This window comes from Pelobates fuscus, chromosome 11 (assembly GCF_036172605.1).
Source record: "Pelobates fuscus isolate aPelFus1 chromosome 11, aPelFus1.pri, whole genome shotgun sequence".
Lineage (NCBI taxonomy): Eukaryota > Metazoa > Chordata > Amphibia > Anura > Pelobatidae > Pelobates > Pelobates fuscus.
Window position 1 is genome coordinate 49,828,212 of NC_086327.1, and position 17,675 is coordinate 49,845,886.

General features: G+C 40.4%; 1 protein-coding gene across 1 annotated transcript in view; it reads left to right on the forward strand.

Moving 5' to 3' along the window:
• Positions 1–1,780: 1,780 nt before the first annotated feature.
• The window catches only part of LOC134577917 (branched-chain-amino-acid aminotransferase, cytosolic-like), a 45,139-nt gene continuing 29,244 nt past the window's right edge, over positions 1,781–17,675 (forward strand). The window contains exon 1 of the mRNA XM_063436851.1: positions 1,781–1,968. Coding sequence (XP_063292921.1) covers positions 1,936–1,968 — 33 coding nt within the window. The 5' untranslated portion in view covers positions 1,781–1,935. The remainder of the gene's footprint in view (positions 1,969–17,675) is intronic.

Here is a 17,675-nt window from a genome sequence, read left to right on the forward strand (position 1 = left end):
TATTATAGGTATTAGAATTTTATTGCAGTAACTATTAAAGGTTATGTTTTATTTATGTGTATATATATATATATATATATATATATATATATATATATATATATATATATAGTAATCTACTAAGGGGCGCCCTATTTTTTTCTGACCCACCGGGTCTGCTTTTCTACTTATACACTTATGTGAGGGTTATCCCCTGTTTTGGTCGCCCCGGACACACACTTAGTTGTTTCCCTTCTGGGTATCCAACTTTACGTTCTTCTATATGCCTTTAGAATGACAAAACATCATGGAAGTTGTAGTTTTCAAACATCTGGGGGATATACCTTTTGGGCACCCTTCATAATAAAGTACCTTCCTGGAGTATCGATACTATCCATACCCACCATTTGTATCAGTACACAAATCACTTTGGCAAACTTTAGCAATATATCAAAAGTGCTACCCTGCATTATGTAGAAGTCAAATGCTACAGTTTGCAGTACTCCTATCTTCTATATCTGTGGTAGTTCTCAGTATATAAACAACATATATAGTATTTTTTTTATATTGTACTTTTCCATTTAAACATAATATGATCAAATAAAGCATGCACAATGTAGTCAGCAGAGAGTTAAAAGAGAGTCTCCTTGTAATGTCATTGGGTAAGAAACACACCTTTTTTTTGTACCAACCTTCTTTAGCCTATCTGCATCACAACACATCACACACCATTTTCCTGGTGTTACATTTCATCTTCAGCTGATCACATGCTGGGAGGCGTGAGCCTTTGCAGACAACTCATTGGCTACAGTAACAATAAATTAACAGCGATCATGTTCTATCACATGCGCGCCTTAGTGTGTGTTTGGGTTTTTCAAGGAGGCGGGTACCATTCCACGATGCTGATTGGAGGAGACTGACACCAGGGATTGCTCAGCGTTCCATGCTGTATATCAAGGATTCTTTTGTCTCCTGGGGAGGGGAATGCTAACACAAGGGCACCGCATGGTTATTAGGCATGCAACGTGTGCAAACATGATCACAACTCAGATTCAGCTGTGCAGTTTTAATATTATTATCACTTAGAAAGCGCCACGTGTTAAGCTGTCCTGTGCAGTGGTATTTACATTGCTCGTCCCCCGTGGGGGTTGATACAAAAACAAACAGAAAGCCATGCTATAGATTATATAGAATATAGACGAACTGAGCAATTTCTCCATAACGAAAAGCACGTTTTTTTTCCCCTTTATACAACTTTAGGATAGATTTATCAAGACAAAATTGTTATTATGGAGCAAAGAGCTACGAATTGAGCAATCACCATAGAAACCAATTTTAATGCCCTTCAACATTTAGTATGGTGCACCCAAACAGCCCCTGTTTTCCCTTGAAGAAGGAAGAATCTCCCCCTATAGTGTGTTAATGACATGCATATCTGCTTACATAATGTGCATTTCTGTGCCTTCTATCACGATGATAATAATAATACAGATTATTACTATATAGCAGACACAGGATCAGCACCAGTTAGGTTTTGGTAATGGGGCTGTAACTCATATTGTTTTCTCATCTCACTGCTGTGTGACATCAGGGAATGCATTTGCACTTTTTATACAAAAAACACATTCAAAACCCAAAATGGTAATTAAACACATTAACACCTTAAGAGACACTCTGATATTATCTGACATTGAAAAGAATCGTCTTTGACCTGAAGTATGTTGATCAATCAAATAAGAATGTAAGGAGTGGTCCCATTCTTGGCAGTATTTACATGCATATGAATAGATGGGGTGTAGCATGTTCTCCTCACACTGCACAGGGTTACATACATGTGGAAGCCCCGCCTGCAGTTAGCTCTCCAGTCTCTGCTCACTCTCAGGCGGGTAGGAACCTTTAGCTCGCCGGAACCTTTAGTGCCAGTCCGCAGCCCACCGAGAGGGGTGCACGTTAACCATGGCAGCGGGATCAGCTTTATCCGGGGTGAAGGTGAGTCCCGGCAATATAAAGGGGTGCAGGCTGCACAGTTTCCCCGATATTTAGTGTAGATAGGCTGCTGTTTGAGGGGAGGAGGGAAATATCTGAACCCAGCGCTCTCCACGGGCATCTTTAAGGACTGGTGTAAGAATCTAATCTGCCAGTCCATTAATGGATAGCTTTAGTAACGGTGGATGAGGACTCTTATCATGCTCAGCCAGCCATATCTGTACTCACTACCCGGGAGATGTAAAATAGAGGGGTTCGTTCCCATTATTGATGGTCATAAGACTGGTTTTCACACTATATAAAAGAGTGTTGTTGGAGAGGGTTTGTTTTTATATTTTAATATCTGAATGCCAGGCCTGTGCTTTTTGCCTTTGTAAGTGGGGAAAACTCTGACACTCAAAGACAGACAAAGTAGAATCAGTCACACTTCCAAGATCACTTAAATACAGGGGGTCTATGTATAAGAGTTATGCATATTTTTTTTTCTAGGGCAAAGGAGGGAAAAAAATGTACGACGGGCATTTTTTTAATACATAAAAAGAATATGGTGCATGCACAAAAGTGAAAGCAAACCTTTTATACTTAACACGCACATAGTCTTGATAGCTTGCAAGCTTTGCTGCAAGGGCTTTCCTATAGGACTGTGATGACTAGACATTGGCAAGTGGTTGTGGCCTACTGAACAACTGCCTGTTCATCATTTGAATGGTTTTCTATAACTGCTGTAGTGCCAAAGCCAAGCTACAGTTGTTCTAGGTCAATTTGAAAATGACTGAAGTTTTAGTTTTACAGTATCCATCTCTTGTTGCATCTATGGCAACCACAGAGTTACATCTGTGTTTGCTTTTGCATGCATCATATCCATAATGTACAGGATGATAATGAGAATAAATTAGCAATTAATGTCCCATTAGTCTTTTTCTGCAAGTGGATTTACCAAATTAATAGCCATCAACCATAATGTATGTTTTATGAGTAAAAAAAAAAAATATATTAAAAAGGACACCACGTGTTTAATTTCCCAGTTTTACAAATTTTAATGTTAAATTAAACTACAGAATATACACAGACATTCAATAAAAAAAAAAAAATGTGTTCACTGATGCTAGCAGAGTTTTATTTAAGGTCAATTGGACTCTATTTAGGGAAACAAATCTGCTTGAGTACCTTTTTATCCAAATCCAAGCTGGGTGTATGTATTCAATAGGAACTTGGCTCATTCCACGTTGTTTATAATCTGAAAAGTGAAACCCCATATGTTAATGGCTTTTACCAGTCATTTTCCATTGTTTTGTAGTACGTTTTTTACAGTTATGACCTAAAAGTTTACAATATTTAAATGTTTAATAAACTCCTAATCCATTTAATGTGATTAAACACAAATTTTAATCAGTACAAGCATTGACATGTTCAATATATCAATTAACATAATTAGGTTGTCACATATTCTATTCTTCAGTACTGTTAAACTGTAAATTATATGACTACTGTCTCCAAGCAAAACCAGTTTCAAAGGCTACAGGAGGAAGGTTGCTACACAAGGTCATAGCATTGAATCCTAAAGCATTCAAAACGAGAATTTATTATTTAGCTGGGCTGTTAAAACAAAATCTGCTCATTGAAGTCATCAGCCTGCTGGAAAAAGAAATAAATTGCAAAACACGAAATTTAACTCTTCATTATGAATGATATGCCCGTCCAAAATACAAAGAAACTTGAACGAGTTATTTATTTATAAAATATTTTACCAGTAACCATGCACCTTACCGAATAATGTGCACTATCCAGCCATCAAGAACATATTTTGTGTGGCCTTGATTAAAGTGTGTTTCTGATTATTTGAACTGCTCTAGAGTGCTAAACTACTCATGAATCTCTGCCAAGTAGGATGTTATCGAAAATGCAAGGTGTGCCCATTGTAAATAAGGGTGTGTCCAAGGTTAGCTTGTCTCTGTTTTGTATTTTGTTAATTTTATATACCTAATATAATACATTGAAAATTGGTAGCCTCCAAATTGGAAAGTTTTCTTTTAAGTATTGATTTCATTGACCTCTTTTATGTGTCTGGAGTGTGTCATAGAGTCACCAATGTCACGAACAGCGTTGACTTTAGATAAACATCAAGTGCTGGGCTACTGCCAGATATATACATTTATTCATTAAAAAGTGACACCTCCTTTTTGATGCGTTACAACATGCCCAAATAAATATACACAACACGAAAAAAACAACCAACCACTGCATCAGCAAAGCAGACATGTTCTCTAGTGGGGCCATGGGACACCTAAAGGTGCTGTGTATCAGGCACTAGGACTGTGCAGAGAACACTGCTGAAGACTCAAGGTCCTCTACGTATCGGGCCAGCTGAGAGGCTGTCTGTGAGTCTGGCGTCAAGCTTTAGTGGGCAGATTTCTAATTTATACTTATGGGTGTTGCAGGTTGCCCCATTCCAATTCCCCTCCGTTGCAAACTTTGGAGGTATTGCATAGTGTCGATATGCATAGAGCATTGTGATTTCCCTGGAAACATGAGTGAAATCATTGGAATTTTTTTTCCATGATCTATGCTTGCAAGAGTACATTGTATATATAAAAAAATTAAATAAACCAAACGGTGACAGTATATTATTGAATACTATAGTTTCTGTACACCCATGGCATGTAATACTCAAATTATGTTGGTTGATACTAAATTCATTGACACATACTTAAAGGAACACTATAGTCACCTTAATTACTTTAGCTAAATAAAGCAGTTTTAGTGTATAGATCATTCCCCTGCAATTTCACTGCTCAATTCACTGTCATTTAGGAGTGAAATCACTTTGTTTCTGTTTATGCAGCCCTAGCCACACCTCCCCTGGCTATGATTGACAGAGCCTGTGTTCTATCATTCTGCTATACCTGTCAGATTTCTATACCCTTGTCACTTCCGGGGAGGGGAATCAGCTGGATCCGGTGCTGCACATGGTGCTAGCACTCCTGCTACTCCTCCACAGCCAGGTCCTGGAAGGTAAGTAAAACTAGTTTTACACTTTCATTATAGTTAGTGCATTCACTAAGCTTAGGACATGGGACATTTAGGGTTAATGTTAGGGTTAGGATTATGGACTTGTTCACATTTAGTGATATTTCACAATAGGGGAATATCACTAAATAGTGTTTTCTCACACTTTATTTTAACCCTTACCCCAAGGGTTAGGGTAAGAATAGAGAGTGAGAGAGGTTAGAAGCACTTACCTAACCCTAATTTGAACCCTCACTTAACCCTAAATGTCCCGTGTGCCTAAGCTTAGTGAATGCACTAACTATAATGAAAGTGTAAAACTAGTTTTACTTACCTTCCAGGACCTGGCCATGGAGGAGTAGCAGGAGTGCTAGCACGCATGTGCAGCACAGGATCCAGCTGATTCCCCTCCCCGGAAGTGACGAGGGTATAGAAATCTGACGGGGTATAGCAGAATTATAGAACAACGGCTCTCTTTACAGGAAGTGTTTTTGGAAGGCTGTGCAAGTCACATGCAGGGAGGTGTGACTAGGGTTCATAAACAAAAATATTTAACTCTTAAATGGCAGAGGATTGAGCAGTGAGGATGCAGGGGCATGTTCTATACACCAAAACTGCTTCATTAAGCTAAAGTTGTTCAGGTGACTATAGTGTCACTTTATTAAAAGGCAATGCCACCAAATGTGAAATCTAAAAGGATTATTTACTAAAGTGAAAATTGCTGGAATTTGAGACTGAATTTCAAATTTTAGGCAATAATGGCAAAATTGGGAGAATTTGAATGTAGAATTTTTCCCATTTACCCTTAAAGCAACTCTGTCAACACCCCCTCTCCCCCCACCCCGATATAAAACACTATTCCATAACGATAAAGTCTTTATGAAATGCTAAAATTGACTGTGTTGGAATTTTACAGAATTTTCATCCCAGTCAAAAAAGATACTGAGACAAAGTAGGAATTCATTTGGATCTGGAGCTACTGCAGTCAAGTTTTTATTTTCACTAGCAGAAAATGGTATTGTCTGTAGAGGCTTCTGCGGTTTCCTCCATAGGCATGTTGTACTCTCACACATGCACCATGATTTTTATTTATTTTTAAACAAATCTGCCTCAAGCAACCTTTAACCCCTTAAGGACAGAGCTTCAGAAGCTTGTCTTTCACCTAATGACAACAGCATTTTTTGCTATTTGCGTTCATCTGCAATTGCATTTTACTAATTTATTGCACCGACGCATATTATATACCGTTTTTTAAAGGACAGAAAGGGCTTTAATGTGATGTAACACATATATATATATATATACACAAATTCATTTTTTTTGCATATTTCTGTATTTTTTTTAATAATAAATAAGCATTTATTTATATATATATATATATATATATATATATATATATATATATATAAATGCTTATTTATTATAAAAAAAATACAGAAATATGCAAAAAAATGAATTTGTGTGTTTTTTTTACAGTTTTTGCAATAATAATGTGTACATAATTAGTGCAGGTTAAGGAAAGTAATTAAAAATAAATTCATTTAGTTGTTCTGAATTACAGAATATATAATGTGTCTGGGATTTTACGTTTTTTTTGGTAGTTACAGGTCACAAAGCACAAGGAGTAAAATAAACGTTTAATGTGGAGCGATTTTAGAATTTGGTATGTTTGTCTTGTAAGCTTAATAGCCATAAAAGAAAACAAAATTGCCACACAAAAGTACCGGTAATTATACTTACAGTGAGCACTATTGTGTATCTCTTTGTTTTTTATATAACCATCTGTACGCTGAGACACTGACCTTCAGAGTACGATATCCATTCGTGGAGATTGTACCGCTGCAAACAATTTTACTTAGAGCTAGTTTAAACTCTACGAAATGTGAGTGCAATTCCAATTACCATTATTGAGAGTTTTATCTTCCTGCTTAAACAGTCTGCACTATTATCTTTCATTTTGTATCGTTTTACATATGTTGACAAGCACCTTAATCAAGAACTGATACCTATCACCTTTGTGAGCCCTCCCCTTTTCCCCCGGGAGATAATTTCAACTGCTCAGGTATATACTTGCTCAGCAATATATTGAACACCCAAAGTTTCAATATAAAAGTATAGTATTGAGTAAATCACTTCTGGGTTCAGTGGTCCTGGACCAGAGTTTATAACGGAACTTACAAATGTTAGATGTGCGTTCCGTTAAAAATAAGGTTGATTCCTGCACAAAATGTCCCTTAAAACGGGCAAAATAAAGGCAGCACTGACTTACTACATGTCCTGGCTTGCTTCATTTCACAAACTATGTCCATGGATATAAAAAGCTTTAAAATGCTATAAAAAGGGTTATAGCTTTGTTGATCCGAGGCACATGTCCCCATGAAACATTTTACCAGGTTACATTTATTTTTTTTAAATGTTAATTTTTAATTTTTCTGAGGTTATTATGAAAAAATCTCTCGGATGAGCTTAAATTTTTTTAGGAGACGTAATTCAAAATAAATGAATTTATGTGTCTTGATTTATAGAGTACATAATATGTATAGGATTTTAACTTATTTTGAAGTTACAAAATACAAGAACTAAAATAAAATTTAAATTTGAAACAATTTTAGAAGTTGGTATGTTTAGTAGCCATCACAAAAACAAAATTGCCACACAAAAGGTATATATTTATATAAAGTAGACATCACAGGCTATTTACCTAAGGTTATTATTATTTTTTTTTTTTATATTCTTTATTTTTGTTGTGCGTAGATAACAAGCAGTCTTGCGTTGCCCCAACCGCTGGTGGAAGTTCAAAAAATGGAAAACACATATCATAGTCGTAACTGTGAGGCAATTGAGATGTAAGCACAATTTTTGTATATGGACAAGAGAGCATATGATAAGGCATATGTCAGTAAACCTTAAAGAGATAGCAGGCTATTGCATAAGGACTTTAACTGACAATATCAGGGTTATTAACATGGATGAGTAGTCAGGGTGAATGTCTATGCTGAGGTAGGGCGTGTGAGGCATAACAGAGGAAGATGATGTACTGAACACCCTGGTTTACTTGGTATTAATAATAGGGTTAGCTAATTTGCATGATTGCATGCTTGTTCCCACTGGGACTGTGTGTCTCAATAATAAAACGCCCTATGGCCCTGGCAAGGGGGAAAACAAATAAGGCATCGTGTCTAAAATAAAGAAAAACATTAGAGCGCCATGAGGGTCACTTTAAGCAGAAGCCTATTAATCTATGCATGTATTAATAGGGCTTGACGATACGCAACTTTTTTGAGTTAAGGAACAAGTTTAGGTTTGCACCTCTGATGTTGTGCATGCTATATCAGTCTGAGGGTAACTTATATTTTTAGTAAGTCGCTGGGCTTCCCGCTAGTCAAGCTATTAAAGGGGAGACCACTGGTACTGGTAGCTTTGTATTGCTTCCCTTTAACCCCTTAAGGACACATGACATGCGTGACATGTCATGATTCCCTTTTATTCCAGAAGTTTGGTCCTTAAGGGGTTAAGGTTAAGGTTTCTCGCCTCAAGGACCCCCTACATTTTGCAAGGTGTGAGAGGCGAGTAATGCCTCTAAGTAAGTTTAAGGTAAACATTAGAAATAAAGTAGAAGTAGATCCTATATATTAAAAGACCTTGGGTGGGGCGTAATAAACCTTTGCAGCAACTGTCACTAGCCAGCCAACTCCTTGCCGTGTGATTGAACTGTCCTGCATTGGTCAGACCTACAAACTGGGGTTAACCACTCTAACTAAAAGGGGTGCCCTAGGATGATTAGAGAAGCGTGTGAGTTGTCCATAGTCTCTGTTTAAGTGGTGACCGCTGTGTAGGAGTTCAGCGTTGAGCCTTGGGGGAAGAATGGAGTGATACTTGCTGGATCCCAGGTACAGGCTGGAGAGGTTGGGTTGTGTGCCCCCCCCGGGAGAGTGAGTCCTGGGGTAGGCCCAGAGTCTGCAACAGGGCTGCAGCGTTTTGGATGTATTAGATTCCATCCCCTGTTGTACTGTTAGCGTTCGGGAGATCCACCAGTGGTAACTAATTCTGTGACGTTGAAGCAGGGATGTGAGTGGTCGAAGTGACCTTCGCCAAGCTAGAGTTCCACTGGACAAGTCAGCAAAGAAGGTCAGCTCCATGGTCTCGAAGTGGAGAGGCGTTTTTCTCCGTAGGGCAGTCAGGACTGATGCTTTGTCTTTTCTATTGCGGAAGGTGACTATGACGTCCCTTGTGGCCTTGGCTGGTGCTCTTACAGGTGACCCGAAAGTGGTCTGCAAGAGTAATTTCTGTGGCTTGCCTGGGTGGCAATATGGCTGATAACAGGCGCCCCATGACATGCAGTAGCTCAGCTTCTAGCACTGCTTCTGGGACCTCTCTGACCTTGAGATTGTGTCTCTTCCTTGAGTCCTCCTGAGCCGCGAAGCGGCGTTCACATTGCTGGGTCTGCAGCTGCAGATCATGCAAGGCCTGCTGGAGCGTGGCGATGTTCTGGGTGTTAGCTTGAGAGGATCCCTCCAGCGTGCCAATGCGGCCTGTCAGGCCTTGTAATTCACCTCGTAGCACTGTGACATCTGCAAGGATGATTTTTTGCAGGTCAGCCCCGGGGTGGGCTTGCCTGGTACCGTTTTTTTTGTTTTGCGTCCCATGTGGCTTCAGGGGTCCCTCCAGTCGTTTGGGGGGTAATGGGGCTCAGTTTAATAATTGATTTCACCATGTGAAGCTCGGAGCTACAGGCTCATACGACCACTCGCATCAGCTTTCAGGCTCTGCCCCCCTACCTAAGGTTATTTTGACACTTTTTATGTAGCCATTTTATTGCCAATCTCTGCTAAATATTGGAGTAATATTAAATGTTTTCTCTATTTTGGCATATACACATATAACACGGTTTTTGTAATGTGTATTTCGTAAAGCTGGTGTGTGCTATTCCTGCACAGAACCCCATATTGTGTTTAGCTATATTTGCTGAGTATAACGATACCCCCATTGTATGCCTACACTATCCTGTGAAACAACAATGCCATATAAGAGACAAGGCTATTTCAGTTTCTATAGTTAGAATTTTCATAGATTAATTTGATGGGCCTATGTCTCATTTTGTGGTATTATAGCAGTTTGACTGTTCAAAACTGTTCAAAAAGCTGCTTTATCCAAGGATATATCTTACTGCCGTTTTGAGGTCAAACAGGGATTTTTTTCCTAGTTTTTTGCAAAATTGGAAGCGCTTCAGACTGTTTTTTTTGCCTTATTTTGGTTCAAAAGCAAAAACATATGGCAGGAAGGCTGAACTTGATAGATGCAAGTCTATTTTCAACTATGTAACTATTTAAATAACACTACAAAGGGCTTCTACTTGAGAAAGTAGACTCTACAGGGTATCTTATATGATGTATATTGTGCCTTACTATGTCACTATTTTTCCATCAATTTATGTCAAAGTTTTGTGGTGAGAAAAAATAAAATAAAAGCATGACAGAAAATTTCCGTCTTGCGTCGGGAAGGTGTTAAACACACATTCTCATAATAATATGTAATGTATGTAATGCTTCATGTTATCTCTATTGTCATAGATTGTCATTTTTGGCGATATACTGTTGGATTGCCATTTTGTTTAACTTTTTCAACTTCTTGTTCTCTGTGCGTAATACACATACGGTATATATTTATATAAAGTAGACATCACAGGCTATTTACCTAAGGTTGTTTTGACACTTTCTACGTAGCCATTTCACCGCCAACCTCTGCTAAATATTGGAGTAAAATTGTGTTTTTTTGGGTTTTTGGCATGCAAACTTATAACAAAGAAATGTGTATTTTGTAAAGTTGGTGTGTGCTATTCCTGTACAAAGTTTTTATTTTGTGTTCAGTTACATCTGCTGAGTAAAATGACACCCCCATTGTATGTCTTTGGCACTATTTCGTGAAGCTACAGTGCCATATAGGTGACCTGTCCTTTTCAGTATTCACAGTAGAATTTTGAGAGACGGATTTAATGAGCCTATGCTTCCATTTGGGGTATTATAACAGTTTGACTGTTAAAAAAAAAAAACCACAAAGGCCTACCATTTGTAAAAGTAGATACTCCAGGGTATCTCATAAGGTGCATATTGTGCCTTAACATGCCCCCATTTTTTCACCAATAGATGCCAAAGTATGTGGTATCAAATCATTTTGTGCATTTTTTACATATGGATTGCATTTTTACTGGGCATTTTGTATATATTTCACATGTGCCACTAAGTTCAAACCCCCAAATTATGTTCAGCTAAGTCTTCTGAGTAAAATGACACCCCCATTGTATGTCTTTGGCACTATTTCGTGAAGCTACAGTGCCATATAGGAGACCAAGCCATATCAGTTTTTACCGAGCTTTGAATTTTGACGCTGGGTCTATGTGCAATTTCCAAGCATCTTAGCAGGTTTTAAATTCAAACTACCCCACAAAGGCCTACCATTTCTTAAAGTAGACACGGGGTATTTCAAAATGTATATTCTAAACCTTAGTGTAGGATAATTTTTTTGTTAGTTTGTACCAAGTCTAGTTGCAAATAGCATTTTTTCTGCCTTTTTGACACACACTTGGAGATGTTACTGTATATTTTGCTATCCTTATGTGTGCTACGGCAGTATAACACCTAATATGTTGCTCTATGTCATCTTAGTGCAATGATACCCCCATGTGTACCTTTTTCAGGGTTATGTGGATGTTGAAGGGGCACATTGGCACTTCCATATTTTTCAAAAGTGGATGCTGGGCCCAAGTTTCATTTTAGCAGCCCAGGACTGCAAATTACCTCTCAAACGCCACATATATTTTTAAGTATAAGCAGCTCATCAATTCAAATTATGAACAAGTGCATACTATTTGCTGTGAAAAGGGGGAATAGTTGGGGTAAACTTATCCGGGGGTAGTACACAGTCATCTGCGTCCCGGGCAAAGCTGTCATGGATTCCGAAACCAAAACACAGACAGACTACAAAGAGAGAGAACACAGAGAGAGAAACTTGTAATACAGGTCCTTAGAATGGCCGGGCTATACAAGCAGAGAATTGTCAAGGTACAAGCCGAGGTCAAAGGAGTAAAGAGAAACGGAACAACGATAGGACAAGCCGAGGTCAAGGATCAGAGAAGACAGGATAAATGGTAGACAAAGCCAAGATTCGGTAACCAATCAGACAGATGACTAAAAATCACACCCCAAAACTAGTCTACTTATTTGGCCTGGGTGTGAAAATTTTTAAAACAATGGCCAATACATAGGCCGGGCTGAGAGGGGCAATCAGGGCAGTAATAGCTGGTCTCAACTCTTACGCCCCTCTTGTAACACACCCTGCACCTTTTCTGAGGGTTTTGTTTTTTAGGCGTTGGTGGAATCTTAAAGCAGAAGTGACCTGCCTCCATTCTTCTGCTAGGCTCCACTGATGGACTCCTTGTGTGGCATTCTAGCAGCTTAGAAAATAGCTCAAACTGGAAAGAAAGAAAAGTGCTTTTCAGCCCAGCATTTGCCTTTTAAAAAATGAAAAAGGCATTGTGGATTGCCATCTGCATCAGGTATATGCCCACTTTTTTATACCATGCCCTGGTCTTTCTCATGATCAAATACGGCTGCATCAGTTGATCGGACAGGTCAATGCCCCCCATATGCCGATTATATTGCCGTATTCAGACTGGCACCCGTTTACATTCGTCTCTGCCACGAACTGCGACCCTCCGAGTGTTTTCACCATGGATGGTTGTTAAGATGAAAACATTCTTTTTATCCCTGTACTTGAGTGCCAGCAGTTCATTCTGGCAGAGAGCTGCTGTTTCCAACCTTTTCATTTTTTTGTTCGCTAGAGCCTTTGGGAAACCTGTGCGACTCTTCGGAATAGTGCCACAGGCCACGGTCTCGAAGCAGTACAAAATTTTAACAGTGGGATGCTAATATAAAAGTTATCGATGTATAGATGATAACCTTTATTAAGTAGTGGCATTATTAAGTCCCAGAAAAATTTCCCTCTTGTCCCTACTATATCTGGGCAACCTGGGGGATCAAGGTGGCTATCCCTTCCTTCGTATACACGGAAGGTGTATACGTAGCCACTGCCACTTTCACATAGTTTATAAAATTTGATCCCATATTGGGATATTTTGGATGGGATATATTGTCTAAACCCCAGTTGTAGCGGACTGGACCCTGCACCAGAGTCTGCCCCAGTTTCCTGGAGGGGACTGCTTGCTCGCCTCCTGCCCTGTGATTATGGTCCCTGGGAGATATGGCCCTTCAAGTACAATATTTGGGCATAATGGATTATGTATGACCTTACTGGCCCTTTAAGAACCATCTGGGGACATACTGTGGAGTTACTGGGTGACCACTATTTCATGTATCAGAGGCACATGGTGAGAACAATGGATGGCGGCCATTTTAACTCACAGACATTGTTGTGACTTTTCTACACGGTGCCATCTCGCCGGTATTTGGCACACAAAGACATCGTGCAGTAGTTTTAAACTATACAACAGGGGACACATTATACAGTAATTATTTTTTATATAATCTGTATATGTTCTGCGGAATCTGCATTAAACTGTATCTTCCAAACTACTGAATGGATCTGGGTGAATGTTGGATATGTGGTTCACCCAGATCCCCTGGTTCTGAGGATATACTTTATATGGCGTTATTGCATGTTTTGGGGTCCTTGTGATATTTTTTATAAAACTATATTCCTCTGCCTGTGATAATGAGATTACCCATTGTGTTCAGTAATCCTATTACAGGCAGAGGGGAGGATTTTGTGTGGGAGTGTCTGTGTGTATTGTATCGATTGATTGGTTGTTTTGTCCCTCCCTGTGGGCGGACCTGTATTCTCAACAACTGTAATAAAAACCAGGCTGGGAGTGCCAGCCTCAGTTCCTGCTTAAAGGACCACTCTAGTGCCAGGAAAGCATACTCGTTTTCCTGGCACTAGAGTGCCCTGAGGGTGCCCCCACCCTCAGGGACCCCCTCCCGCCCGGCTCTGGAAAGGGGAAAGTGTTTAAAACTTACCTTTTTCCAGCGGTGGGCGGAGAGCTCTCCTCCTCCGATCCTCCTCTTCTCCTCCCCGTCGGCTGAATGCGCACGCGCGGCAAGAGCTGCGCGCGCATTCAGCCGGTCACATAGGAAAGCATTCATAATGCTTTCCTATGGACGCTTGCGTGCTCTCACTGTGATTTTCACAGTGAGAATCACGCAAGCGCCTCTAGCGGCTGTCAATGAGACAGCCACTAGAGGAAATAGGGGAAGGCTTAACCCATTCACAAACATAGCAGTTTCTCTGAAACTGCTATGTTTATGAAAAAATGGGTTAACCCTAGAAGGACGTCTGGGTGCCTAGAGTGGTCCTTTAACCCTCAAAGTGAAGTGTCGTCTCATTATTGGGGGAGGATTTATTGTATGCTGTTCCAGTTTGACTGCTAGGAGTGTAAACCTATTCGTATGGTTTCCTATTAAACTGTCTACAGCATTCATATGCTTGAGAGGATTTATACGCTTCTCTGATTCGGTGTTTGTGGTGTCTGCTGCAGTGCTTGGAGTCCTCAGGAAACGCTAGGAGCATCCATTAACGGAGGTACCCAGTCGGGATGCCAGGCGATCCGTTACACCAGTCTTCCCTTCATTAGGGACTCGTCAATGGAAATGTTTTTATTGGGGGTATATATAGTGGCAAATTTACTGTTAAAGTGGGCAATTAAAGGGCGTATTTTGTAAAGAAGATCATACTGCGGATCACCTTTTGGGGGGCACTTGTTATTTTCACTAAAGTGCATAAATCTTAGTATGTCTTGATATCTTTCCCTTGTCATTGTCTCGGCAAAAATGGGGGTATTGCAAATAGGATGTTTAGCTCAATACATCCTAATTGTGGGCTATTTAATCAGCCCCATTAACATGGTCAGTGCCCAGAATTGTTTCAATTCTGGCACACTGGTTGGGTTCCATCTCTCTTTCCTAGAGATAAGAGAGTCTGGATTGCGTGCCAGATATTGCTCCGCATAGAGATTAGTCTGGGTGACTATCTCCCCAAAAATCTCATCCCCCAAGAACAGCTGCATAACATCCAGCGCACTATAGGCAGACAGTTCAGCCTGAATGCCAGGATTGGCTGTAAACACTGGGATGTCTGGGGAAAAATTATTAGGGGGTACCCTGTCATCTGCGCCATGTTCAGCATTAGGGGAATCGTTGATTTCCCCTGATGGTCCTGCAGTATCTGGCACATAGTCCCTCTCCCCTGCTTCACTCTCTGTGGCAGTGTCAGTTACCTCTGAGTCGGCCGCTAACAGGGCATAAGCCTCTTCTGCGCTATACTTTCTAAACATTGTTAATACAGCTAACACAGCTAACAAAACTCTAACTAAAAATATATATATATTTTTTTATTCCCTAATTCCCACTAAATTCCACCCACCAAAATAACTAAATCACAAATTAATAACATCAAATAATAAAATTTAACCCCTTAGGGTTACAAAAAAACTAAAAATTAACCCTTGAAAGTAAAAAAGAAAAAATAGATCACAGTAAAGTACTGTGACCTGTATATTGATCACTGCTAGCAGTGATCAAGCAACAGGGAAAGGGTTATTTTTTTTTTTTTAATAAAGGGGAAAGGGATTAGGGACTTTTTTAAAACTTAGCTATTCTTCTGGGACACAATGTAGCACCGATCCGTCTCTCTCTACTTCATAAACCCACACGAGGTGGAGGGAGGCGGATCAGATATCCCAGCAGCATTGTGACCGCTGTGACTGGCTGTCACAGCGATCACCTGGGCTGGGATGTCGGGATTTTCTGCTGCTGGTCTGCCCCTGACTCGGAGGCACCCAGCAACAGCGTTAACCCCGCGATCGCCGGTTCTGCGGTGATCGGGGGTTAATTTTAACGCGTGACGGACAAGGTCCGTCACTCGTCATTAACGCTTTCCCCTGAGTGACGGACCTCGTCCGTCACTCGTCGTTAAGGGGTTAAAGCATATGGAGGCAGGGCACATGTGCAACCATTACAGTGATGCGCTTGAAACCATTCAACCGTCAAAATCAGCCCTTCTCTATTAGGAACCACTCAAAGATGTGTGAAAAAAAGAGCACACACCCTGCTGTTTGATAGGCAGAAGTATTCAACCAAAGAGCTTTCAAAAAGTGCTGATTTCTCTGGAAATGGGCAATTTTTTAGTTTGAGAAAGAAAAGAAACATTAGGGATTTGGAACGTTCCTTTGAAGTGTCCCACAAACACAATGACTTCAGAGCTGTAAATAGTTGAATGAAGTCCAGAAAATGTTTGGTTTTTATTTTAAAGGTATGTCGGTATTAAACTGGATTCTTGCGATTAATTAATACAGTAACAGTAAGTCACATTTCCTAGAATTATGTATATCCTGCTAGTATTGCTAAATGTAAGAAACTGTTAATAGAGATAGGAAGAGGTTGGGAAGCTTTTCAAATTATTTTATATTTTTGAATAAACGTTTAAAATCTATTTTTCAAAATATAAAAATATCTTAAACTAGGGACACTGGATAGAGGGAGGGGGGTAGGAGAGGTGAGACCACTAAGGGAAAGATGGGGGGGAAGGAGAGACCACTAAGGGGGAGGGGGGAAATTCTAAGGGATGGGGGACGGGACGGGGGGGGGGGGGGGGGGAGGGGAGAGCACTAAGGGTCAGGGGAAGCATTAAGAGTCAAGGGGGCAGGGGAGAGCACTAAGGGACAGGAGGGGAGAGCACTAGGGGGCAGGGGAGATCACTAAGGGATAGGAGAGCACGAAGGCACAGGAGGTTATAGGAGAGCACAAAGGGACAGGAGGGGAGGGGAGAACACTAAAAGAGGGGAGGGGTGAGTTCTAAGGGACAGGGAGAGAAGTGGAGATGAGACCACTAAGGAACGGGGAATGTAAGACATAGAGAGGCTGAGGAAGGGTGAAAGAGAAGCACAGAAGGGCTGGCAGGGGAGACAGAGACACACAGAGGGGCTCAGGAGAGAGACACACAGAGTCGCTTGACAGACACACACACACTGCATTACATTACATACACAGAAACACACATTGCATCCCTTACACATACACTATGTACACACACACACACACACAATGTATTCCTTACACACGCACTACATCCCTTACACAAACTGTTATCCCTATACACTACATTCCATAAGAACACACACACATTACATCCTCTACAATAACACATTCCCTACACACATACACTCCACTCCCTGTGAGCAAACTCATGGGTGGGCCTCTTTGGCCTCTCTAATTTACCTCACATTAAAGGGCCACTACAGCTTAATGTAGTGGTTCTGGTGTCTATAGCCTGTCCCTGCAGGCTTTTCTATTTAAACACACTGCCTTTTCAGAGAAAAGACACTGTGTGCAGCACTGGGGTTGGTTCATATGGCAGATCATATGGGTGGGGCATTGTGATGTCACATGGTGGGCAAAGTATGTGGGGGGGGCACTGGCCCTGTATGAATGTTTATTTCTGTTTATTTTTTTTCATGTTGTGTTAGGTATTCCATATTGAATATAAACTTGCTGTAAAGGAGCACTATAGTATTAGGAATGCAAACATGTATTCCTGACCCATATAGTGCTGGAATACATGTTTATGTCCCCAGTCCACCTCTCTGTGGAATTAAAAGGTGATTACATTTTTCTCTCTTGCGGTCCTAGTCTCCC